This window comes from Paramisgurnus dabryanus, chromosome 12 (genome assembly GCF_030506205.2).
Source record: "Paramisgurnus dabryanus chromosome 12, PD_genome_1.1, whole genome shotgun sequence".
Taxonomy (NCBI): Eukaryota; Metazoa; Chordata; class Actinopteri; order Cypriniformes; family Cobitidae; genus Paramisgurnus; species Paramisgurnus dabryanus.
Genome location: NC_133348.1, coordinates 11,830,944 through 11,857,528, shown reverse-complemented (window position 1 = coordinate 11,857,528; position 26,585 = coordinate 11,830,944). Strand labels below are relative to the sequence as shown.

At 37.6% G+C, this 26,585-nt stretch overlaps 2 protein-coding genes across 3 annotated transcripts in view; both read right to left on the bottom strand.

The window, feature by feature from the left end:
* Positions 1-14,663, bottom strand: part of eva1aa (eva-1 homolog A, regulator of programmed cell death a) — a 62,644-nt gene extending 47,981 nt beyond the window's left edge. Inside the window, exon 1 of the mRNA XM_065256417.1 lies at positions 14,447-14,663. Coding sequence (XP_065112489.1) covers positions 14,447-14,549 — 103 coding nt within the window. The 5' untranslated portion in view covers positions 14,550-14,663. The remainder of the gene's footprint in view (positions 1-14,446) is intronic.
* A 2,427-nt stretch (positions 14,664-17,090) lies between these two features.
* Positions 17,091-26,585, bottom strand: part of ipo13b (importin 13b) — a 48,387-nt gene continuing 38,892 nt past the window's right edge. The window contains exons 16-21 of one of the 2 annotated variants that reach the window (XM_065256419.2): positions 24,260-24,312; positions 21,383-21,449; positions 21,237-21,295; positions 20,255-20,344; positions 18,542-18,723; positions 17,091-18,459 (exon numbers count right to left, since the gene is read on the bottom strand). In XM_065256419.2, the coding sequence (XP_065112491.1) occupies positions 18,363-18,459; positions 18,542-18,723; positions 20,255-20,344; positions 21,237-21,295; positions 21,383-21,449; positions 24,260-24,312 (548 nt within the window). In that variant the 3' untranslated portion in view covers positions 17,091-18,362. Of the gene's footprint in view, positions 18,460-18,541; positions 18,724-20,254; positions 20,345-21,236; positions 21,296-21,382; positions 21,450-24,259; positions 24,313-26,585 lie in introns of those variants that run through there. The other variant, XR_010528697.2, reaches the window with a different exon arrangement.

Genomic DNA, 26,585 nt, shown 5'->3' with positions numbered 1-26,585 from the left:
GACTCTCAACACTTGCACAAATGCGTTATGTAGTAAAAACATTGAACAGTATCAACATTTATTGAAAGTTGAATATATTTTTTATATATTGTGAAATATTTTTTTAAATAAATATATTTTAAAGCATATATATTTACCTAGACCATTTAAAATAAATGTAAGAGCTTTCCAAATTGAAAACATTTTGCCTTGACATATCTTAAAATACATCAGTGCCCTTTGTTTTGCCCCAAAATGAACAAAAGTAATGTTTAAGGCATGTTTGTTAAAACTATTATATTATTAACTAGTTATATATATATAGGCCTAGTCCTGGTTTAAGCTAACCTCTGCCCAATAGGTTTGAAAAGATTTGAGTAAAATATATTTTCAACTGCAAAATGTACTTATAATTGTATATTTTATAAATATTTATACATTTTATACAAATTTTTATATTCTATATTAAAATTAATTAATATATTTAAAAAAATTGCCATATGGGTTGTAAAATAGAAATGCATCTGTTGCCCCTAACATACATTTTGAAATATGTTAAAGAGCACCAATTGTCCGATTCACAATTTAAAATTTCCTTCGGTATGTAAGTGTATTAGCACATGTAAACCATATGCAAAAGGTACAAACTCCAAAGTAAACGATGATGCGAGTTATCGTTTCCAATGTAAATCTCTTTTCTTGGACTACAACAAACACACAGATTGTAGGCAACAGTTTACTTCCTGCGATTGGTGATGTAGACAAGATCGACATTATCATAATTCCTCCCACTTGGACTCACAGCCTGTAAATTAACTCCTGTTAGCAGCCGAATCTTTTAAACATGGTAAGGAGCGTCACATTTCCGGCTGACGTCAGAGGTATTCAGGCCAATCACAACATACAGATTAGCTGGCCAATCAGGGACACTGCGCTTTTCAGATCAGTGAGATTTGTACAAAATCAGTGCGTTTCAGGAATACAGGAATATCTGGAGCTACAAAAAATTACGGTATGTCGAAAATAATGTGTTTTTTAACCATAAACCACGAACACATTGTATTATACCAAATACACAAAATAACAAAGTAATACAACACATAAACCTTGTGATGTTGGTTACAAGACCCACAGAAGAAAAGAAGCGGAGCTCAGAAGAAGAGGAAACGCATGTTTAACCTTTCAAAGTCATTCATCAATCTACTGTAATGAGAGGGTGATTTTATCATGAATGATTTCTCAAAGACAGCGCTCCTGTTTCTAAGTTTACAAAACTAAAAGAGACATCAACATAAAATGTGAACAGATTTTTTTTATATTTTTTTTATATTCCTCTAAACTCCAGCTGGTTATTATCACAAAATAAACTCAGAGTGATGCAGAGGCATCGTGTATCACCTGAAGAGCTCCATTTTGTGATGACTTCACTCAATACATGACTTCTTACCACATAAATGCAAATAAATAAATAAAGATGGAGTTGAAATTACTCTAAATTAAAAGCTATTACAACTAATGGAAATGAGTTACATATTAGACTGCAAAATGCCCCCATTGACGAATCACATTCAAGTATTTCAGAGAGGAATTTAAAAAGATAAGTGTGTTATATTACAGAAAGTAATACTGTACAATCCACATAGGATTCATCCAGCGCTTTAGGGTTTCTGAACACAATCCCTCCTGCTATTGTTCTCGGACAGAAGCAAACATTCCATTCAGTGATTGACAGCTCCTTGCACCAATCACAGCTCTGATGACAGACAACACCTGCCTGAAATCTCCAATCAGAGAAGTGACTGCTCGTGAGGATATAAAACGGTTGAAAGTTTAAGCTCAAAGCAGCTCGGGTGGAGGTTCACCTGTATAAAATATAATAAACTGAAGAGTAGGGATGCACCGAAATGAAAATTCTTGGCCGAAACCGAAAACCGAAAATGAGGAAACGAAGGCCGAAAAACCGAAACCGAAACACCAAAATTAATTATTATGCAAATTATTGGTACAAATGCATCTATGGCTATCACTGTGTACTAACTTTACTAGGGGTGTGTGACAGATCACAAAACTCACGGTTCAGATCACATTACAGTTTTTGAGGCACGGATCGGATTATTTTTCAGATCAGCAAAAAGGGGGTGGGGAAAATCTAATAACAAATAAAGAAATTACAAACATTTATAAAAAAGAACAAAGCTGCACATTAATAAGGGCTAACATTAGCATTAGGTACAGAAATCGAATTAAATGAGTCATAACACTGTCTTTATTGTATAAATTAAATATATTATTATTTTAAGAGCTATTTGTCTCTTTGTTAGACTTAAGTAGGTTAACTGAGGTTACTGTCTCTTTAAATAAGCAGAGACTGGTTTATGACTGTAATCTATACATACACTTAAGACATAAACAAATGTTTTTATTAGAAAAAGAATACTTTGGAGATAATTTTGTTTATATGTGCCCTGTCAATAACAGAAAGATTTTACATTCGCTTGTCTGCGTCTCACTCGTGTGTGCACTATTGAGGGCACTTAAACGCGCGCGCACACAGAGAACGAAGGCGAATCCCAAACAGCGCAGCATAAAAACGTTACGTTGTTTTTCATTGCTTTATTCGGCACATGTATGTTAATGGACTATACAGTATGAGACACATGTGCCCGACTCTCTCTAAAGTTTACACATCAAGAGTTCTGATCTTTGAAGGGCGTACTCACTGTGATGATCACGTCTGGACCGGACACAACCGCATGTGCCTCTGTGCGTACTTTAGCGCCTTTTTGCGTTTAAATACATCCACGACGCATACATGTTGCTTCAGACAAGCACGTGCAGGTCGCGGTTTCTGTTTGCGTCATCACAACATTTCGGCCGTATTGTTTCGGTGATAAAAGTATTTCGGTGGCCGAATATTCGGTGCATCCCTACTGAACAGAACAATAAAACCGGCTTAAGCCACATGGGAAAGAGAGAACTTTTAACATTTGTGTACATTTATTATAGATATTTTGTTATAAAATGTTAGTATCAATAATTGATTATTTTATGAAGTGTAAAAGTGCGTCCCCATTAAAGGCACAATATGTAATTCTTGCTACTAGAGGTCACAAAACAATAACAATGGCGTAGCTTGATGCTGCTGTGAAGGTAGCCTGGCTCCGCCCTCCTACGTGCTTCCGCTTAATTTACATTTCGCTTCAGTACAACATCTGGGACTGCTGTGTAGAGTTTCGTTTTCGCCGGCAAAAATCTGCAGGACCAATCAGCGAACAGAGGGGGGTGGCTAAGAACGATGACGTTGAGGTCGTGCGTCAGTTTGAGTGGTAGTTCAGTAATGGCAGCGGAGAAAGACGTGAGAAAAGCTATTCGGTCCGTTGTTGCAAAACTGCCGAATATACAGAAGTTAAAGGAACACGCCAACATTTTGGGAATTTCGCTTATTCACCGTATCCCCCAGAGTTAGATAAGTCCATCCATACCTTTCTCATCTCCCTGCGTGCTGTAACTCTGTCTGACGCAGCCCCCGCTAGCTTAGCTTAGCACAAAGACTGGAAGTGAATGGCTTCAGCTAGCATACTGCTCCCAATAAGTGACAAAATAACGTGATCATTTTCCTATTTATATGTTGTGATTTGTATAGTCACACCGTGTAACAAGGTCATATGAGACACAGCTATCTTTTAACTGTATACAAACTAGGAACTATATTTTCAGAAGGCGAAGCAATGCTACTTGGGCGGAGTGATATCAGAGGTATTCAACCAACCACAATGTACAGACTAGCTGGCCAATCAGGAACACAGAGCTTTCAGATCGATGAGTTTTGTACAAAACAAAGCCCTTGAGGAAGACTACAAAAATGTACCTTGTTTTTTAACAATGAAATAGATGCCCTTTAAAGGTGCAGTGTGTAAATTTTAGCGGCATCTAGTGGTGAGGTTGCTAATTGCAACCAACGGCTCAGTCCACTGCTCACCCCTTGCTTTTGAAACACAGAGAAGCTACGGTAGCACCGGACAAACATGTCATCGTCTGAGACAACTTAGAAAAAAAAATTATCCGTTAAGGGCTTCTGTAGAAAAATTGCGGCACAAAATGGCGACTTCCAAGTAAGGGGATCCTCTTTGTATGCAGATAAAAAGGTCGCGTTCTAAGGTAATAAACACATAACAGTTTATTATGAAAGGTTTTTATACACCCCTGATAATATAGTTGTGTATATTATTTTGCATTTCTGTCAAGAGATCCTTCTAAAAATTACACACTGCACCTTTAAAATGTGATTATTTTGATGTGACGCAAGTGTAGTCTACAGAGTTTAAATGCATACTTTCATGACTGTGTGTGTAGATGAAAAATCCTGTTCTAAACAAAACCCAAACCATAATCTTGCCCTGATCCGCCAGCAGTCATAAAGCTCTGTCATGTGACCTGAGGCGAAATTACAGCCAAACCCGGGGCAGAAGGGACCAAATTACAACCCTAGGATTTCACCAGAACACAGGAGTTGCATTAAAGATGGCAAAAGAGAGAGAGAGAGAGCGAGAGAGAGAGGTTTCTTTGTGCTGGGGTTCCCTTCTGTTTAAATAATGCTAGTCTGTGATTGGTGGAGAGGAAAGCAGAGTAAATTCCACATGTCTGCAGAGTAATGCAGATCAAAACACAATAAACACACCTACACAGACACACACTACACACAAGCACTACACATGTTCACTGTTATATGTGAAAGGTGAGCTGTCTGTGTGTCTGCATACTTTCTCATTCTCTGAACATTGAACCAGCAGATGAAAGCAACCAGACAACCAACACAAAGAGACACAAAGGGTTAAAAAAAACTTTTATGCTTTCTGGCTGTGTTCACAGTGATAGTATACGAAACAATATCCAGTACGTTACAATATGTTAAACAGTAGCATGACATATTTTGAGTAAAAATCTCACATTTTGGCAGTTCAATTAAATAATGAATGACGATGGTGGTTCTTGTTTCTCCTGCTTCGTTCACTTCTGTCAATCAAACGCTGTGAGAAATTGAGCGAGCAAACAATGTGCAGTTTATAAAGTGACTCGAGTCAAACCAGTGTAGCAAATCTTCAGAAAGGCTTAAAATAATACAGCAAGATTCAGCACACGAGAGGACTTCCCTCGAAACTTCTTAAACCACACACCTGCACACATCTGACAGAAAGCCCAGGGGTATAAATACTGGTTAACTAAATGGACAGTGGTCACATCAAAGTTCAAAGCAGGTAATTTATTTTAAAAACTGGAATTAACCTCAGGATGTGACCTTGGGTTCAACATTGACACTTAACCTCAAAGAACAGGAAAGAAACTTCAGTGTGTGTCAACACGGTACAACAATAGAGATTAGCAGTTTAAACACAGATTAACCGAAGGGATTTATTCACATGTAGCTGAAGCTCAGAGAGTTTTAAAGGAACGATTCACCTAAAACTAAATATTATTAAGGGTTCCCAGACCTAAACTTTAAATTTAAGGACCGTTCAAGGACTTTCCAGGTGCAATACCCTCAAATTCAAGGACTAAATGTGGGGACTCATTTCAAGTGAGAGCAAGGTTACATCGTGTTATCTTTTAAGATACATTGTTACAGTTCTCTTTTGAGGGAACTCGCGCTGCCTCACTGCGGTGACACTTTGGGGACGCCTCCAGGGGTAAGTGCGTCTGAATGTGTATATCAAATTCAACCAATGGTGAGGCTTTACAACAAAGACAGGGTGAAGAATAGGGGAACCAGGAAGTATATCACTATCTGAAATATTGCCAAAGACGGCATTACAGGTACGCAGGAAGTATGGCAAGTAGGGGTGTGCCGGTTTCAGAATTGGTGATGACGGTTATGACGTGAGTCAAATGTGACGGTTCATAACATAACCGTCTGTGGGGGCGTTTTGCTCGTTTAAATGCTTGTGGATTGACGCGAAAGTGTAATTTTACCATAAAATCATGAATGTGATGCCAGGTGTTTTAAACAGTAATAACTTTAAGCAATTTAACAGAAAGCAATGAAATATTTAAAAAAAACACACTGTTGACAGAAGACTGCGCTGTCACTCTCTGCTCAGCATAGATGAATCCTCTCTCATCTATTTTGATAATCTTCAGAGAAACAGATTTAATTGTGTCTATATCTGTCATTACATGGACCAGAATGTGGATTAAAAAGCGTCTTGAAGAGGTTTTGCTCATAAATGCATTTAAAGTAAAGTAATATGAACTTGAGATTTTTATACTGTTATTAAACTGCACAGTATGCGCTGCAAACGCAGCCGACAATGGCCTCGCGCGACAAATGCTCTCCACATACAGTACGCAGTGTTCAGGGCTCACGCTTGCGAAGTAAACGCCGTTTGAATAAACAAGACACTGATTAGCTACTTGCTCTACGTTTATTTAAAATTAACAGCAAGACAAGCAGTGAATGTGCTTTCAGGAGAGTTAGTAGATTAGCATGGGAGGATTTGTACTTGAAAAGCGGAGTGTACTGACGCCTTTCCGCGGTTAAAACAACATTCCTTCTTATGGTCATTCATGTTTATTTGATGCTATAAATTAACTAGAAGGAAGAGATGATTTGAAAGGTGAGACTTTGTTTAATATGTTTAATCTCAAGAGTAACCGAAAAGTAACCTGGTCTGTCCTGTATGTCAGCGCGTTGTCAGTATCTGCTCCGCTCTGTATTTTTCACTGCGTGAGAACACGGTGGGGCGTATAACACAGACTGTTAACAATTGTTTTTAATTAGTATTTAAACATTCTTTATGATAAATTTTTTAAAAATATTTTAATAACACGGTTTTGCCGGTTATACAGTTCTAATGACGGTGTTCAACTATAACCGTCGGTCTCACGGTTATATAATGACCGTCACAGCCCTAATGGCAAGGGAGACGCAGCGTCTCGTTCCCTTCTCAGGGAACAACAGTTACATACGTAACCCGAGACGTTTTCATGTGTCAAACACAACTATATGCAAAAAAGCATTTTGGTATGAATCAACATTCGCATACAGAAGATGGCAATGTCACAAACTGAACTCAGATTTGATAAGTTTGCAATCAAGCGGCAAAACTATTGCCAATTTAGTTGAATTTAAATATTAGTTTTTCTCAAACAATTTTAGGAGAAACACCTTAGACTAAGTTCTCCAACAGATCCCTCGATCAAAAAAAGTTTTCTTTGTGAAAACTGCACACCAACTTTTTTCCTCTGAACACCAAAGTATTGCAAGTCATTTATAAGATTTGTGTGTTTATCACACAGGGGTGCATTTCACACGCTACATACGACACAACTGTCACACTTTTAACTATTATAGTAGATGCATTGTTGGAGAAACTGACTCGCTATTCATGACGATTCCCAAAAACACATCCACATAAAAGTTATTTTTTGAAAATCTGGCACTCCTCTGAAACCGTTGAAGCATAATCCGGTGTAAAGGTGTCACAAGACTCATCTAACTTGTTTGATATTTATTATTCATCGATGTTGTTGTTTCTGTCACAAAAACACCTCTCACACCCATGTCTGATCCCTGTCTGATTCCTTCACACAAACACAAGATCTTCCAAACTTTGGAACTTTACCGACTTTACAAAACTTTCTGAATTTTTTTTATTTTATTTTTCATTTCTGTCTAGACGTCTATCTAGACGTCTATAGAGAGAGACAGAGAAAGACAGAGAGAGAGAGAGAGAGAGAGAGACTTTTAATTTTGCAAAATTTTTCACTATATATTTGTTTTATTTTTTACTTTTATTTGCAGTATTTGTATGCATTTTTGTACAGATTTGTCATGTCAATAAAGCACTTAAATTATAATTGAGAGAGAGAGAGAAAGAGAGGGAGGTAGGGATGTAATCAGGACAAAAGTTCTCTCTCTCTCTCTCTCTCTCTCTCTGTCTCTCTCTTTCTCTCTCTCTCTCTCTGTATGTGCGTTCCTTTTAGTTTCTGTTTTCCTTCACTTTCTCATCCGGCACTTTCATCTGATCAGTGTGTGATGTGTGTGTGTCGTGCGCCATTATTGTGTGCAAGTCTGTTAGAAACGTGTAGTCTCATCACATCATTAGTACAATGGCTTTAAACTTGAAGAGTTTGGTTCCAAAAAGTGATAAACGACATGTTTAAAAAAAAAAATATTTACCACCAAAATCAGTATTGTATCTGGTCAGTATTAAAAAGTTAATTCTTCATTTCACGCAAAATCTGATATCCGTCATTTTATTGTGTCATATTTTCTCCCTTTTTTCCAAACAGCGACAAACGCCACTCCCTTTAACCAATCACAGCGCACCATTCCACACATTGTAAACAACAATGACGCCGTTTTGCATACACACAGAATCCTAGTTTTCCTCATCTACTTTGTATTTTTTGATTAACAAACAAACAAAAACGAAATAATAATTTGATGGCATTGATAACCTGTGGTGGATTTCTGTGGCAGGGAAGAAACGTAAGTCATCAAAATCGAATAATTTCTGTAAGAGGAACTCGGACAAAAAAAAGGCCGGCTGTTGCTCGTTCTCCTGACAGCATCATGCTAACACATTGACCCCAGTGGATCTTATGAAAAACTTTTCATTATTTTACGCGAAGTCAACGAAAATCGACCAGGACCAAAATTTTTTTACAGCTTATCGCTGTCAAAAAAGTTCAGCGATGATGTCCCAAGCAATGGCAGTGTTCTTAATGTGACAAAGTAAGTGTTTTGATACATGCCATTAATGTTTATTTTTTATCAGTGTATACCACTAGTCAACTAAATGAATATAACATGGCAAAGATGAATGTACATTTATGTATTGATTCAATAGATTTATTGCATTTTGCAGAAAAAATAATCCAGTTTTTATAATAAATCTTTGAAAATCAAATGAAGGATTTGAATTTTTATTGTTATCATAATCTAAAGATGCTATGTGAAAGTTTGTAACAGAAAATAGAGGTTTTCATCTTGTCACTTTTCTTGGTATAGAAAACACGGTTTTACCCAAATTAGTCGAAATGGATTTATTGCGTTTCCCTTACTCTTAATGTTTCTCTTAAGAGTAAAGATCACAAACAAAATCTCAATAGTTTCTTTTACACAGCAATGCAGAGCAAACTTTGCTCAAGCTTCCTGATAAAGACCACAGTAAACTGACGGGTAGAATTTCAGAAGAGATCTTAAAAGGCTTCCTTCACTTTCATAAAACAAATCTCAATAATTTACTCACCGCCATGTCATCCAAGATCTTCAGTCGAGAAGAAATTGTTTTTTAAGGAAAACATTTCAGGATTTTTCTTCATATAGTGAACAGTTTACAGTTTCAATGCAGCTCTAAACGATCCCAACGGAGGCATAAGTGTCTTACTCTTATCTAGCCAAACCATCCTCATTTTCGCCAAAAAATAAACATTTTTTACTTTTTAACCACAACTTCTCGTCTTGCACTACCCGTGTGATGCGTCAGCGTGACCTCACGTATTACGTAATTACGTCCAATTGTGCATTGAAACAAACTGTTGACGCCCACTAAAGTCCACTATATGGAGAAAAATCATGTTTTCCTTAATAAACTTAATATCTTTCAACTTAACAAAGAAAGACATAAACATCTTGGATGACATGGGGGTGAGTAAATGATCAGGATTTTTTTTTTAAAGTTGTGTATTCCTCTAACAACGTCTCAAACTGTGCTCAGATCTGCCAATATACCAAATTTCTTTGAACTTAAAAATTTCCAAGCTATGCTGTCTACTTGTTCTAGTCTTAAACTCAAACTACACAACTACTATTGTTGCTAGTTTAAATCTGAGTTCAAATATGGCAGATGTTTTTAAAATGACTTACAGTGCATTCAAGCTATACAACACATTTTATCAGTGTGTCTTCAAGCTACAGGAACAAAACCATGAAAGCATGAAAGAGCAGCCTGTCTTTGTATGTTAACAGGTTGAACAAGCATAGACAGATGAGTTTAATTCTACCAGAGATGATTGAGATCAATCACATGATCAGATGATCGGGTTCATCTGATGTTCGGCATGGCACACAGACAGCGTTCTGTTACAGACATAACATCTCAAGCACGGGATCTGTTCAGACACCTCAACTGACGCCGTGTATAAACGCCTACATTGTGTCAAATGAGAAAAATAACTCAAAAAGTTCAAGTAAAAGAAACATTCTGGTCAAAAGTAAATCTCAACAAACAAACTGTTAAGTTTGATAAAGCAGTTTTCCACTAAAATAAACCGTCTCTGTTAAAAAGAGCCTCCATGCTATCCTCACTATGCTTCTTAACTAGCTTTACCGGCAAGAATTACCTGGTCAGTCAGCTTTGACTAATCAGCACTAAATTAGCCTCAACCAGCATAAAAATGCTGGTCTTATCTGCAGGTGTGTTAACAAAGTGACAATTACCAAGTGTTAGTATGTGGTTGCTAAAGTGTTTCTGAGTGCTTGCTTGTCAACCAATGCATTACTAAGCAGTAACAATGGGTTGTTTATACAACTCCGTTATCAACCAAAACAAAACACTTTTTATTTCCTTTGACCAATCATTTACACGACAACAGCGTTTTGGGGGTCTGAAAATGCAAACTTTTATAAACGAGATTCAAAGTGCAGGTGTTTGAAAACAAAAACAAATTTGTGAAAACTGTAACCGTGGGTTCACACCAGCCGCGTTTCAGGCGTCAAATTCGCGTCTACCGCGTCTAGTTTGCCATTTTGAGTTTACTCGCTTCATTCGCGCATGAAAGCCGCGCGTGAAATTCTAGTCATTGAGACATTTACACGGAAATTCGTGTCATGGGAGGGGCTTCTGTGACTCTGCTCGCTTCCTGTAATCACGTCACTACTAGAGCAAGCTCCTGATTGGTTAACTCGGCGCGTTTTTCTGCCAAAGTTCAAATTTTTCAACTCGGCCGTTTGGCGCGGCAACGCTCAATTCGGCGGAATCCTCATTCGCACCATGAGACCTCAAGGGGCGCGTCAACGCGTCTTCACATTGACTTAACATTGAAATCACTCGCGCTTGACGCCTCTACCACGGCTGGTGTGAACGCAGAATAATGTAATGCTACATCGACATTGCCAATTACTGACCGGGAATGCACAATAGCATTTTTTATTTGTTTTTGTAGATTCATGTAAATGGGAATCGTTTTGACGTTGTTGTTTGTCTGCAATAAACTATTATTAAACTTTTGTCGTGTAAACACACCCTAAGTTAATGGATCCCGCATCTTTATTAGCGCTTTTTTACCATTGTGCCGCATAGCCATGCCTAAATGACACTATTATCATCCCCGCAGGGGAAAATGAAACCAGATCCGTGCCAGCCGGGTTTGATCGGCATGGAATGGAAACGTTACACAACAAGAACGGAAATTGGGTCTTATGATTCTGGTCAGATGGATACAAGGTCTTGGTTTCTGCTTTCAATGTAAGTCTACTGGAATCAATGTGGGATAAATCTAATCATTAAAAAGTGTGCCTATAAACCAATGCTCAACAAGATGTTTGCACTGGAGGGGAGGGGTGCGGGGGTCTTTCCTACAAACACAGAGCAGGGGTTTCAAGTTCCACTTCCAGAACGAAATCTTAAGAAAGCACTCTCTCCCTCTCTCTCTCTCTCTCTCTCTGTCTTTCTCTCATACACACACACCTAAAACCTTTTAGCTTTTTGAGTATAAAAGGTTACAAGAGCAACAAAACTCTCTCTGATTTCAAGCATTTACTCTCTTCTGGCATTAAAGGGTGATGCTTAAAAGCGTTGTGTATTTGGTATAATGCAATGTTTAGGTGGCTTAAGATTAAAAAAACACATTATTTTCCACATACCATACACTATTGTTGCTCCTCTATAACCCAACTTTCTGAAAACGCTGCGATTTTTACAAAGCTCATCGTTCTGAAAAGGGTGGTGTGCTATGATTGGCCAACTATCCAGTGCATTGTGATTGGCCGAATACCTCTAGAGTGTGACAGAAATGTTACGATTCTTACCAAAACACAGTGTCTCCACGACATATATACTCGCTGTTGTATGCAATACTACAACTAGAATAAAAGTTATGCCTTTTTGCATAATCTCTTTGGGTTTGAGACTTTAATCTTTGCGACTTTGCGGATCGTCTATATGCAGAAACAGGTTTTAAAGGGATAGTTCACCCAAAAATGAAAATAATGTCATTATTGACTCATTTTGTCCCTCATGTCGTTCCAAACTCGTAAGACCTCCGTTCATCTTCGGATCACAGTTTAAGATGTTTTATATTTAGTCCGAGAGCTTCTTGACCCTTCATTGAAAATCTATGTATGGTACACTGTCCATGTCTAAAAAGGTAATAAAAACATCATCAAAGTAGTCCATGTGACATCTGTGGGTCAGTTAGAATGTGTTGAAGCATCGAAAATACATTTTGGTCCAAAAATAAAAAAATTACGACTTTATTCAGCATTGTCTTCTCTTCCGCGTCTGTTGTGAAGCGCATGCCCGAGACTAAAGTCACGTGACTGCAGTGACGCGGCTGACGTGTTATCTGGTGCGCCCCAGCTGGTTTATTTGCGCCTGGGCTTCGTTTACAGTCTGAGGGAGACGCACGCTGTATGTTTGGAAAAAAAACTTCGCAAACATGTCTGAGGATAACACATCATCCTGCAGTCACGTGATGATGTTTTTATTTCCTTTCTGGACATGGACAGTATACCGTACGTAGATTTTGTAATGAAGGGTCAACAAGCTCTCAGACTAAATATAAAACATCTTAAACTGTGTCTTGAAGATGAACAGAGGTCTTAAGAGTTTGGAACAACATGAGGGTAAGTCATTAATTACATTATTTTCATTTTTGGGTGAACTATCCCTTTAACACTCCAAAGACAAAGAAAAACATGAAATCACATTCAAAAATTACATCTCCAATATAAGTATGCATCAGGTTTTTTTTACAGTGGAAAATCTACTTAATGCAAGCATTACAGTGCATTACCGTTTCATGTTGGCTTTAAGACTAAAATGCATCAATGAAAGAAAGGGACATTCCTCAAGTCTTAACAGTGACTGTTAAGACTAGGGATCCATCAGATGGTTTGACCTCAGTTGACCTATTGACCCTTTAACAGGCACACATCCCATTCAGTGCCTCAGTAAGCCCCGCCCACAGCTTTATGACCACATACACTGTAGTGAACACACACAGACAATGAATCTAAATGTGTGTGTGTGTGTGTGAAGCTAATTAACCAAGATAAAACACAGCACACACAAAGGCATGTGGTTCCTTTAGAACAGATGTACAGGTCTGTTGCTTAGCAACAGATGCCCGTCTCCACCGACAGCTGCTGTCACTCTATTCAAGCATCTGTCAATCAAACAGGCATTTCAAAAGCTTTAAGGTCCGGTTTTGTCTGACCTAAGAAGACTTTACTAAAGGCGTAAAGATGTTTTTGATCATGACTAAGAGAATCCAGGTCAAGCTTCATCTCAAAAATTAAAACCATAAAAAAGAAACTATATTCGACTAATAGAAAATGTATAAAGTTTTTTAGATGGGTTCTGGAAACTTTTACCTGGTTTTAGTTTTACAGGCTGGGAGACCAGCTACTTCCACCTTAAACTAGCCAACAAGCTTAGCCTGACCAGGTAAAAAGTGTCTAAACCCTACCACAAATCCAGCTAAGACCAGCATAAGCTAGTAGCTGGTTTTATCTGGTTTAAGGTGACAGTAGCTGGTTTAAAATGGCCCTTTCAGCCAGACCAGCTAAGTCCAGCTTGACCATCTTAAAAAAGTGCCAAAAACACAGCTAAACCAGCTAAAACTAAGTTGGGAGACCAGCAAAACCAGCTCACCAGCTTATGCTGGTTTTAGCTTTATTTCAATAGGGAACCCCTCTAAAACCAGCCTGCTACCAGCTTAACCAATTAAAACCAGGCTGGGAGACCAGGTAAAACCAGCTAAGGCTAGTTTTAACTGGTCTTTTCAGTAGGGACAACTTTAACAAACTATATGTAAACAACACAAGCAAAACATCTGTGAAAAAGGTCTGATCTGTAATCAGTTTTTTATCAAACAAACTCATCACAACACTTTCCTATCCATACTAACGTTACACACCAAATATACACAATACAAAATTATTTCTAACAAGTCATCGTGAATTATATATTCATTAATGTCATTAAATCAGATGTGTATTATTCTCATATAACATTGTTACCAGGGAGCGCGCGCGCACACTTTCTCTTTGATCGCGTCGGTCACGGAAGTTCCCGCGAAACTATCTACTACGATGTTTCACAAACTTCATCACGTGCAAATAAACAACAAATTACGCGTGAATGTAAGATGATGTCTAAACATATAAACGAAAAAAAAAACACAGCCTACATTGTTATTATATCACCAAATGTAAATGCGTAAATAAAGAGGATGATGGTACCTGAGAACTCCTGAGAACTCTTAGTGAAGACAGTGAGACACGATATTCCCAACAACAGCAGTGAATATGAAACATCAGGGGGAAACATCATTAAATCTGTCATCCGATCAACAGTCTGATTAATCTCGAGATCAGACAGAAAGATTCAAAACAGGACATAAATAAATGTCTGATTCCATGACTGCAGTCTGGAGAGAATCAGAGGCAAAGCCGAGAATACCTGAGAGAGAGAGAGAGAGAGAGAGCGAGAGAGAGAGAGCGCAGATTTCCCCCTGGTCCCAGAGTCCATGATTTCGTTCACTCTGCTGACTGAAATTCCATTCAAATTCAATGTAATTAAACTTTTTTTTGCCATACATTGTAATGGTTTTCTTAATGTTTTATCTTGATGATTTCTTTGCATAATAAAATACATACAACAAAAACAATAATAAGAAATAAATGAAAGGTAAACAAAAACACTAAATAAACAGACACAAATTATTAAGGAAATTAAACCTCAAAACATTACAATTTTAAAAGGACTTACCGTCATGAATATTGACCTAAATGTGTTCAACTTTTATTTCCAAACTAAAGTCTCTAACAATAAACTGTTCAAACTCAGGAAACCAGGTGATATTTACTTTCAATAATTTTTCAAGGTAACCAGCACGCACTGTTGAAACATTTCAAACCTTTACGAAAGAAAATAAGAAATTACCAATTTGACCAAACCAGACACCCGATACCAGACTGAGGAGACTGAAGACTAGACTAGACTACTAGACTAGACTACTAGACTAGACTACTAGACTAGACTACTAGACTAGACTAAACCTCGTTATTTTCCAGAGTTATAGAGACACCTGCTGGTGAATAGGAGTAATTGCAGCCCAACAGTCAATAGTGGTGACAAGGGCTGTGCATTACCAATAATGACTCTATGGACACAAATATATCTTTTATATGACTAGTTTGGGTTAAAATTTTTATCTTTTATTAAACAATATAAATGTAATTAAACAACATAAATTTGTTATATATGATGGCTCCTGTAAACGCCGTTTCGTTTTCAGTTTGGTTGTTATCTATCCTCAGGCCACAGAAAAAACAACGCTGTTCATTATATCATCATTATTATCAAACTATCATTTTATTGGTTATTATTTTTTTTTTAACTTGTGATGTGGTGTTACACGCAGTATACAGCGCAACTTGATGCAACACCATTTATATTCCTGTTCATAAAATTTTTATATTTTGATCTGAAGATGTTTGAAGCAAGTCAAACATAAATTACTTATTACTATAAATTTAATAATGGATATACTCTGATGAAATAAACAAATATGCAATACGGTAATGTAAATAAACGACAGCTACTCTATGGAATCTAAAAAAAATACTATTTGATTCTCTCCCATACTTCCATATAAAATATTTCATACATTTAAAATGTAGGGTGTAATCATTTTTAAAGTAAAATATGAACATAAATCTTAATTCATGTTTAGATATTAATTCTAATAAATGTAGATTTTTTATTAATGGGGACATTTCACAAGACTTTTTAAAGATGTAAATAAATCTTTGGTGTCCCCAGAGTATGTATGTGAAGTTTTAAGCTCAAAATAGACAACAGATAATTTAGCATGTTAAAATTGCCACAGATGTGAGCAAAAATGTGATTTTTTTTTAAATAAGCTGATCTCTGCACTAAATGATAGTGCCGTGGTTGGATAGTGCAAATTAAGGGGCAATATTATTAGAGTCAGATCCCCTTCTGACATCACAAGGGGAGCGAAATTTCAGTTAGCTATTTTTTCACATGCTTGCAGATAATGGTTTACCAAAACTAAGTTAATGGGTTGATCTTTTTCACATTTTCTAGGTTGATAGAAGCACTGGGGACCCAAATATAGCACTTAAAGGTACAATTTTTAAGATATTTGCAGTAAAATATCCAAAAACCACTAGGCCAGTGTTAAATATTTTGTCCAGCTAACTCTACTGTTTTCAACAACTATGTAAATCATGAGAAAATTGCCATTCTAAACAGTGACACAAGGCAGTGCAGTCGCCTGTCAATGTTACCGCCTTTACTGACGTAGAAACCACATGACAACAGTGTCGTAGACATATGCGGAAGTAATAGTGTCTGTTGGTCTACTCGCATGTTTATGATAAGTTTGTTAATCTGAACACTAATTGTGTTAACGGTGTTAACACATCATCGTATTGGACTAATACTGTAACATCTATGACTAACCATTTTATTTTGAACATTATGAAACCATACATAATGAAATAAAACGATGTCATCCAATGTAACATTAATAAAACTTTATGACCTCATCTGCTAACATGATTTCTCGTTCCCGTCTGATTAATGGCCAAGAGCGGTTGAGTTAAAGGCAACAAATCCCATCATTCCACGCTGCTTCAGAGCATCATTAATTATTAAAAGGTCATTGTTATTGTTTTGATCGTGCGCCCTCTAGCAGCGGATTCTACAAATTGTATCTTTAAACATGAAAAAAGTCAGATTTTCATGATATGCCCCCTTTAAAATAAATTACTTTTAAAAACCTGTGGAGCTTGGTGTTGTTATTCGGTGATGTATATTTCTCCATTTATATAAACAGACCACAGAAACCAGTGCTGCCATCATAGATGTATTTAATAAATTAAAACAAAGTACAAAAAAAGAAAAGAGCTAAATGTACATTTGACTCTCCCTTTGTTCTCAGTCTGTGACTCACTAGTAAACAAACACGACAGAACGGCCCTCGTCCACTGAATGACACATTCTTGACTCGTATGTAACACAACACACATGCTACATATCTGCAGGCAGCAGCCGGGTGAGAGAAAGAGAGAGAGAGAGAAAGAGAGAGAGACCATTCTGGACTACAATATGCGTATCAATCCTTGATAAGTGCACTCCAAAGTTTTTTAGGATTTGTACAGAGGTCTGCATACACAACCAATCACAGAGCTACATGTGGCATAAAAAGAAAGACGCATTAGATGCGATAGGGACTTGCATCAGAACTCAAATGTTAAATCAGATGACCCAAAAATAAGATTTGTATCATAATTTACCTTCATGTGATCCCAAATGACATTCAGTAAATAAATCTGTAGCATTTTAATGTATTCATATCAGATTATGGTCGCTTCATCCTTATTTACATCCATTGTATGAAAATCAAAATCATGTACATTTTGGGGGGGTTTCCAGTGTTTTCTGAGACATCATGTTGCCTTTCTCTCTACCTCTCATTTGTCAGTTGTGTAACATCTTTACTAGACCCGAAATATGCTGCTGACTTTACAGTATATATCAAAAACAATCATAATCATCGAATTAAAAAAAAAATGTTCACTAATTTCCAGAGGAGCGTGAGGGGTTAGACAGATATAAAGCATTGGTCCCTCTCTCTGTTAGCAGCACACAGACTCACCACCACCCAACAGATTACTAATGTACGCGTTTATATATATATATATATATATATATATTTATATTTATATGTGTGTGTATATATAAATATGCTTTCATTTCAGTATGTCCAAAATAAAAAATATTGAACCAACACGATTTCTTCCTTCAAACGGATGCCAACGTTCACAGGGAAAACAGCCCGAGAGCCCTGGAAGATCGAGAACATGGGAGAATAAAATACAGCAAACATGCCGCGGGATGCAGGAAAGATGTTCGTATCATCCCAAAACAACCCAGTGAGAGAGCGAGGGGGTAGAGCGAGAGAGAGAGAGGGGACGAGTTACAGGAAGATCTCGATCCGGCCGCAGCTGCATGCGCTTCGTTCCATCATAGTTCTGACAGCGTGTCATTTACGCATTGCAGCAAGGGATTCTGGGAGTTGTAGTTCTGGGTTCCTCAGAGTCTGTATCGGTGGGTGCGATGGGCTCAGTAGTCAGCGGCGTACTCGGTCCCGTGAAGTCCGCGGCACACCAGTGTGAATTCCTTCACGATATCTTTCACCCGACGCTTGTTCACTCGCTCCCTGAGACAAAAACATTACAGATTTATACAGCAAACTGATTTTTGACGTCTCTAAGGGTTGCACTCCTGTGAGGTCTTCTCACCTGAGCACTTGCTGGCTGAAGGTGTTTTTCTGCTCATCTGAGACGCGCGAGGACGGAAAGCCCGGAGATCTCAGAGCTTCTTTAAGCCACACCGTCAACAACGCAAAGCAGTGTTTGTTTAGAGAGAAGAGAACCTCGGCGAACTGATCCATGAGACTGCGAGACGACTGTCCACCGATAGCCTAATAAAAAAGAGACAAAAGTATTTGGGTGTAACTGCATCTCTGGAATCAAAAATGTGAAAACCCAGCTGAAGTCTTTTTTTGTGATGTAGTGTTTTCCACATTAAACCATTGTAAATAATGTAAATTGATTAAGAGAAAATTAAGAGAAAAGCTTCCCTGCCAATGACGTGTTATTACGCCAATCCGTATTTTCTATTATCCACTTGGTGGTGCACTTACCCAACTTATAAATCACATAAACGTCCACTGATCCAAAAACAGTAAAAACACTGCGTGTGCTTTGATCATTGTTCTAAATCTGATCTCTATCAAAAGTCCTTTAAAAAAATTCAGCTTTTTACTCAAAATTTTGTTTTTGAGAAAACATACCCATATTTGAGAGGTGATAAAAAGACAACAAATGAATATAGGCTGAAATACTTTTTTTGTAACATTTTACTTGAAGGGGTGTTCATAAGACTGACATGACACCTTCATAATCATGACATGTTTATGAGAACTGTCATTAAGTGTCAATCGTTCAATTACATCATAACTTGTCATGACAACTTGACATTACCAAGACAACATAACTTACCACTTTTGACCAGTGTAACAAACTCAATTCGTCATAAAGTGACAATATGACAATAAACTGTTAATACTCTGTCACATAGTTTTATAACAGCGTCATGAATATTCTTTAGTGCAAAATGTTCATAAAGTTTCCTTCGTGTGTTTAGCAAATAAAACCAATCATTCAATAATAAAAATAATAATTAAAATTTATAAAATTATATTTTATTGCATTTGGAGACCGATTCACTTAAAATTAAATGAAAATTGTACAATAATGAGTTAAGCCATGACGTGTTGGGTCCATATCACTGCTAAGTTAATTACATTAAATTAAATTTATTAAATGTTTAGTTCGTTTTTTCTTCTATGTCAGAACATTTCAGAACCCTGTGTTCATAATTATTTTGCTATGTCATGTTTATGACAGATTTATAACAAGTTATGATGTATTGGTTTATGTCAAGTTGTCATAACAAGGACTAATTAAAATAATGTCATCTTTGCAATAAAAATGACATAACTGAACAATTGACACTTAAAGTAGTAGTCCAGTTTATAGATGGGGCCCATTGACTTACCATAGTATTTTTTTCCTACTATAAAAAGTCAATGGACCCCATCTTTAAAGTGGACTACTCCTTTAAGGAAAATAGTCATAAATGTGCATAAAATCTCCTTCGTGTTCACGACACGTGTCATGTCATGATTATGAAGGTGTCATGTCAGTCTTATGAACACCCCTTCAGGTAAAGTGTTACCACTTCTTTTGTGTTTGAAACCAGAGGGTCTGTTCTTTCATTTGATATATTGTATGTTTACATATTTGAAAAAAATTCTGGAAGGCACTTAACTTTTGTGAAAAATCATAAAAAATGCTGGTGCTGGCTGACAACTTTTTTTAAACGCTGGCGGGGAAAGAGTTAAGCCATTTTACATGAAGCTAGTTGTGTGACAAAGCAGCGTTCCTCACCTCCAGTACAGCTAACAGGAGCAGTTTACCGTCTTCCTGCACGACCCGACCAACTGGAGGAACGTCTGCACAGTGTGGTATTAATTCCGTCTGCAGGTCAAACGACATTTAAACATTGCTTGCTGGCACTACTTAAAAAGATATTTAACTCAAGGTCTACTTGCACCGAGCATGACAAATGTAAAAGATAACTCCACCCAAAATGAAAATCCTCATGTCATCATCCAAGATGTTTATGTCCGACTTTCTTCAGGTGAACACATTTACACTTATTAAATAATATCCTTGCTTTATTATAGCATAGAATAAAAAACTACATTTACAAAAATTAAAAAAATGTGCAATTGTTATGACTCGTATGTTATGTAAAGAGACAAAAACAGCTACAGATTTAAATATGGCGTCACATGAAAAATCGAGAATGTATTGGTTTTTGTGTGTCTCGACACATATGATGACTAAACCAGTGATTTTTTTTTGACAAATAAAAAGAACAAAATATTTTTTGCATTTCCCATTGATTCTCAATTGGGGTCATTTTGACCCCCAAGGGCCTCTTTTGGGAACATTTTTTTTACACATCTTCAGAACAACCAAATCAAGCCCAGTTTTTTTTATATGAATATTGACAGATAATCTAGACATGTCACAAAATCTTATTCCACTGAGATGAAGGGAACCATTTTTATTTACTAAAGAAATGTGGCTCGGGGGTCATTTTGAGGGTTAATATAACTCATATTGCATTCGGCTGGATAAAGAAAGACATAAACATCCTGGATAAATAATCAATATATTATTATTATAGGGGTGGAGTTATCATTAAAATGAAATTTTAACCGTGTTTGGAAGCTGGCAAGTGTGATCTGACAAGTTTTTATTTAGCATTACAGCAAATTCATCAAAGTAAAACATGTTGCGTTCAGTGTAAGTAGACCTTTAGGTTGTTTTATGTCTCTCACAATGACGTCCTTTGACTTACAAAGAAAAGGCAGGTGGATTTGACTGTGGGAGCTTCAGGAAACTTTAGCGACAGCACTCCTGCGGCCAGAAGACGGCAATATTAGAAAGATAACTACATAAACACGCAAGCATTAACAGTCATTACTACGTTTTAAAAAGACTTACCGCAGTGAAATACTGCTTTCACATCAAGACTCTCTGATAAGAATAAATCGGGCTTCCGTTTGAGGGCCTACGAATCAGACAGAGCCAATGAACAGAGCACATAACTCAAACCCCGCCCATGGAACTCTGTCAATCACTCAGATGCCCCGCCCCCCCTCCATCGCTCACTCGCTCTATCTGTCTAACTCTACACCTCTGCTAGGAAAAACAACCAAACGTATTCATATGCAAACAGATCAGGTAAGAAAATCAACAGCAAAAAAACTAAAACACTGAAATTTAACTCAATAGAAACTAAAGGTATGATGATCGTTAAAGTTTTCAAGGGTTGTTGTTGCTTTTTCAACTGTTCGATCACTACTTTCTCTGCTCAGTTGGACTGAATGCAACAGAAATCTAAGTAACATGTACGAATAAAGACAACTGATGCATTAAGAAACTTATTGAGGATGAGAGGATATTAAAGTGAGAAAGAGAGAGAAAGAGAGACAGAGGGAACCTCATGAACATTTCATGAGTATCAAAAACAAAAAATAAGAGAGAGCCAATTCATTTGAATCAATTAATCAATTAATTAAGATGAATTAATTTAGGGTTTCATTGGTTTCAGGCTGGGATGACTCTGTGAGGGATGGCTGGTGGGATATGGACCTTTGTAACTCTGACCACTGATCTGAACACTTATGGGGTGTACACACCAAAAGCGAATTCAACAATTTGCGTGAGCAGATTATACATAAAAGTCAATGCAAAGACGCGAATGATGTAAATTGGCGCTAATAGACGTGAATAGGTGCGAATTGGCACAAATAAACATGAATAGGTGCAAACAGATGCAAACTCGTGCAGGCAGATGCGAATTATGTAAATTGGGCGGAGTGATTGGCGCAAAAACACGCGATATTCGCCTCAAACGCATTTTTGCGCAAGTTGAAAATATTCAACTCAGGCGAAAAATGCACATGACACAAATTTTAATCCCGCGAGTAATGTAGAGCGAGAAACGCAATGCTTCACGTTTCGTGTGTACGCAAGCCAAATGTTATATATTGAGACACAGAGACACAGAGTTATCAGCTATACATTTATATTTAAAATTAAAAGTCAAATCTACAACTAGGTCTAATAGTCTGTAGATTGTGATTTGCTTTCTAAATGAGAATTAATCGACACTTAATCTTAAACAGATATTGAAAGTCTACTCTGTTATGCTTTGTGAACATACGTTTGTTTAAAGTTATAATCTGTAATTTTTGCCTCTCTATTGCCATCTCTGTTTAAAACGTAAAATTGCAGTCATTTGCAGAGTAATTTTCTGTATATGCGTTGCGCTTTACTGCATCAGAGCGGCTCTGTCATTAAGCATTGATAGTTAGAAGTACATCCTAATAGTTATATATCCGAAAAAAAGTCATCTGAACTAGTAATATATCTGCAACATTTGTTCTGATTAAATGAAAACGCAAATGTTTCAACATAAATCACGCTGCTAATGTCTTACATGTTTTAAGTCATCTCTGCAGCAGCATTTAATCCATTTAGATGTTGAAAGCACTGCTGACAACCTTCATTTTAGTCTTTATTATAAACTTTCCGTTTTGAATCGGGGAAAGAAGGATAGTTTTGATCAATAAGTGCGTTTACATGTGCAGTCTTACGCCGATTATGCTAAATAAACTGATAATGTGTGGGGTCATGTAAACGTCTAAAACGTTAAAAAAAAAATTATTGTGGAAAGCCCATAAATGGCGTAAGTAAAAAAAATTATCAACACAGGTAGCTGCTCATCTTAACTGGCTTTATCGCAGTTTTGTTCATGTGCCCATGTCTCTGCGTGTGAAGAAAAATGTCACAGGTGGAAGTAAGCGCAATGTAACGCATAAATATCTGCGTTTGACTCAAACAGTTGGCAACTGCGAAAAATGTAAGGTTTTGCAGACATGAGAAGAGATGCAACAGTATAGCTTAAGAAAGATTTCCCGTCGGCTTTGTGAACGAGTAGATGTACTATAGGCGGTGATAGGGTTGCATAACGATGTATATACAAATGTATATAAATATGTAAAAATTTCTTAAAGATATGCATGCATGTGTGTGTATTTATTTATACAGTGTTATTATACACAGTATACTCCCATATATGATGTAAACAAAAACCTTTATTCTGCAATAGATTAATCGCGATTAATCGTTATGCAACCCAAGGCGGTGACGTCACTGCCTGCGAAAAACCTGACAAATCTTCAAATGTTCTTGAAGTACTCATTATTTATTGATTTGCATGTAATATAATAAGCAGATTTTTGATAGTTATCTGTTTATTCTGTGCATGTAAACGCAGTCACTGATTTACTCAAGAACAGATTTTTTTTGGTTTTTTAAACTGAAAAGTTATGAATTGCAGCTTTGAAAAGATACAAAATCTTTGTATCATGCACTGTTCTGACTGGCTGTGATGTCTGGTGAAATCGTTCTTTATTAATCATTCAATATTACTTTATAATTCAAAATTCAAAAAGTCCAAACTCACAAAAAAAGTTTTTTTTTGTCTTTTATGTTGCTCATCTTTCCTAACTTCAACTCTAGTCAACATGGCTTGGTCGACTGCACTTATTGTTAGCATGCTGACGAAATGTTAAGTACACTCCCATAAATCCCACCAGCTTAATGCTCAGGTGATGTCGTAACATCTTCACAGAGCAAACGGCGTAGACCATTTCAATTGGATGAGAGACCTGTCAGTCATCCAATAGCAGAATTCCACAGCCCGACCAGAACACGAGTCCGAAAAAAGACAGAGGGAGGAGAAAGACAAAGAAAGAAAGAGAGAGACAGATTGAAACCCAAAGTGAATGAAATAAGAAACCAAAAACACACCTGAGCTTGGAGTTGCATAAATGAATCAACAATATCAGGATGATCCCTGGGGCCTAAAATATAATAAAGATGAAACTTAAGAAATAATAAGAATAAGAATATATACAAACAGCAACAGAACAGATCCAACAGTCATGTGGAAAGGAAATAATCGCACGTGTGACAGAAGTAAGGGCAGAGAAAGAGGAGGGAACGACTTGGAAATCAAAAACACAGATAAATGAGTCCGTTCTGAAGAGGAGAAACAACCGAGGAAAATAATAAAGAAGTAAGGAGAGAAAGAAAAGAAACATAAAAAATTAATAAAACTGTGGGTTTGGAGTGGGAACCCAGGAGGCACCTGTTACTGTGATGATCGACTTTTTTGTATTTAAATTTTCTATAAATTCAATTCGTACTCTCGACTGGCCCATCCTAACCCATGGCTGGTGAGCGCTTGGTTCCCACGGCCACCCCGGACAGCAAGGTAGCAGTCAGTCCCAAACTTCCCCCCGTTTGCTGTTCCCACACTCCAAACAAGACTCCGCCCTCAAACCCCAACCCCACCAAACCTTAACCCGCCCCTTTTACAGAAAACAAAGGACAAATAAATACACAGGCCACCACCAGTCTTCTGGGTCGAGTCACCTGCTCGAGATAAGAATGTTATTGAGCACATTTGTGCTTATTTGGAAATGATGTGATTAAGATTAAGAAACAGGAGAAGGATGAGAGCTCTGGAGGACATACATATCTGAAAATACATGCAAAGAACAAGCGGCAGGACATGTTAGACAATATTAACTTTTGTGTTAGACAGTTTTCACACTTCTTGCGATTGTTTGGACTGTTTCAGAGTTTGGGAATTACCAATGTTTTACACGCTTTGCCAAAAATGAAACTTGTGTCATTTACTCACCCTCATGTTGTTCCAAACGCTCATCTAGCCTTATGAGGCGTACACCAGAAACCAATTGAACGATTTGCATGAGTATGTTACATACAAAGTCAATGCAAAGACGTGAATAGACATGAACAGACGCGAATAGACCCTAATAGACGCTAAAAGATGCTTATAGACACGAACAGACGCTAATACACGCAAATGGATGCTAATAGATGTAAACAAATGGAAATACACGTGAATAGACACGAATAGACTCGATTCGTGAACAGACACTAATACACGCAATAGACTCAAATCAAATAGACTTGACTCGACTCGCGAACAAGCGCTAATACACGCAAATGGATTCGACTCCACTCGACTCGAATAGACTCGACTCGAAAAGACTCGACTCGCTAACAGACGCTAATACACTCGACTAGAATCGACTCGACTCGACTAGAATCGACTCGACTCGAATCGACTCGACTCGACTCGAATCGACTCGACTCGACTCGACTCGAATCGACTCGACTCGAAAAGACTCGACTCGAAAAGACTCGACTCGCTAACAGACGCTAATACACTCGAATAGAATAGAATCGACTCGACTCGACTAGAATCGACTCGACTCGACTAGAATCGACTCGACTCGACTCGACTAGAATCGACTCGACTCGACTCGACTAGAATCGACTCGACTCGACTAGAATCGACTCGACTCGACTCGACTCGACTCGACTCGACTAGAATCGACTCGACTCGACTAGAATCGACTCGACTCGACTCGAATCCACTAGAATCGACTCGAATCCACTAGAATCGACTCGAATAGACTCACTCGACTCGAATAGACTCACTCGACTCGAATAGACTCACTCGACTCGAATAGACTCACTCGACTCGAATAGACTCACTCGACTCGAATAGACTCACTCGACTCGAATAGACTCACTCGACTCGAATAGACTCGACTCGAATAGACTCACTCAACTCGAATAGACTCACTCAACTCGAATAGACTCACTCAACTCGAATAGACTCACTCAACTCGAATAGACTCACTCAACTCGAATAGACTCACTCGACTCGAATAGACTCACTCGACTCGAATAGACTCACTCGACTCGAATAGACTCACTCGACTCGAATAGACTCACTCGACTCGAATAGACTCACTCGACTCGAATAGACTCGACTCGACTCGAATAGACTCGACTCGACTCGAATAGACTCGACTCGACTCGAATAGACTCGACTCGACTCGAATAGACTCGACTCGACTCGAATAGACTCGACTCGACTCGAATAGACTCGACTCGACTCGAATAGACTCGACTCGACTCGAATAGACTCGACTCGAATAGACTCGACTCGAATCGAATAGACTAGACACGAATAGACTAGACACGAATAGACTCGACTCGACTCGAATAGACTCGACTTGAATAGACTCGACTC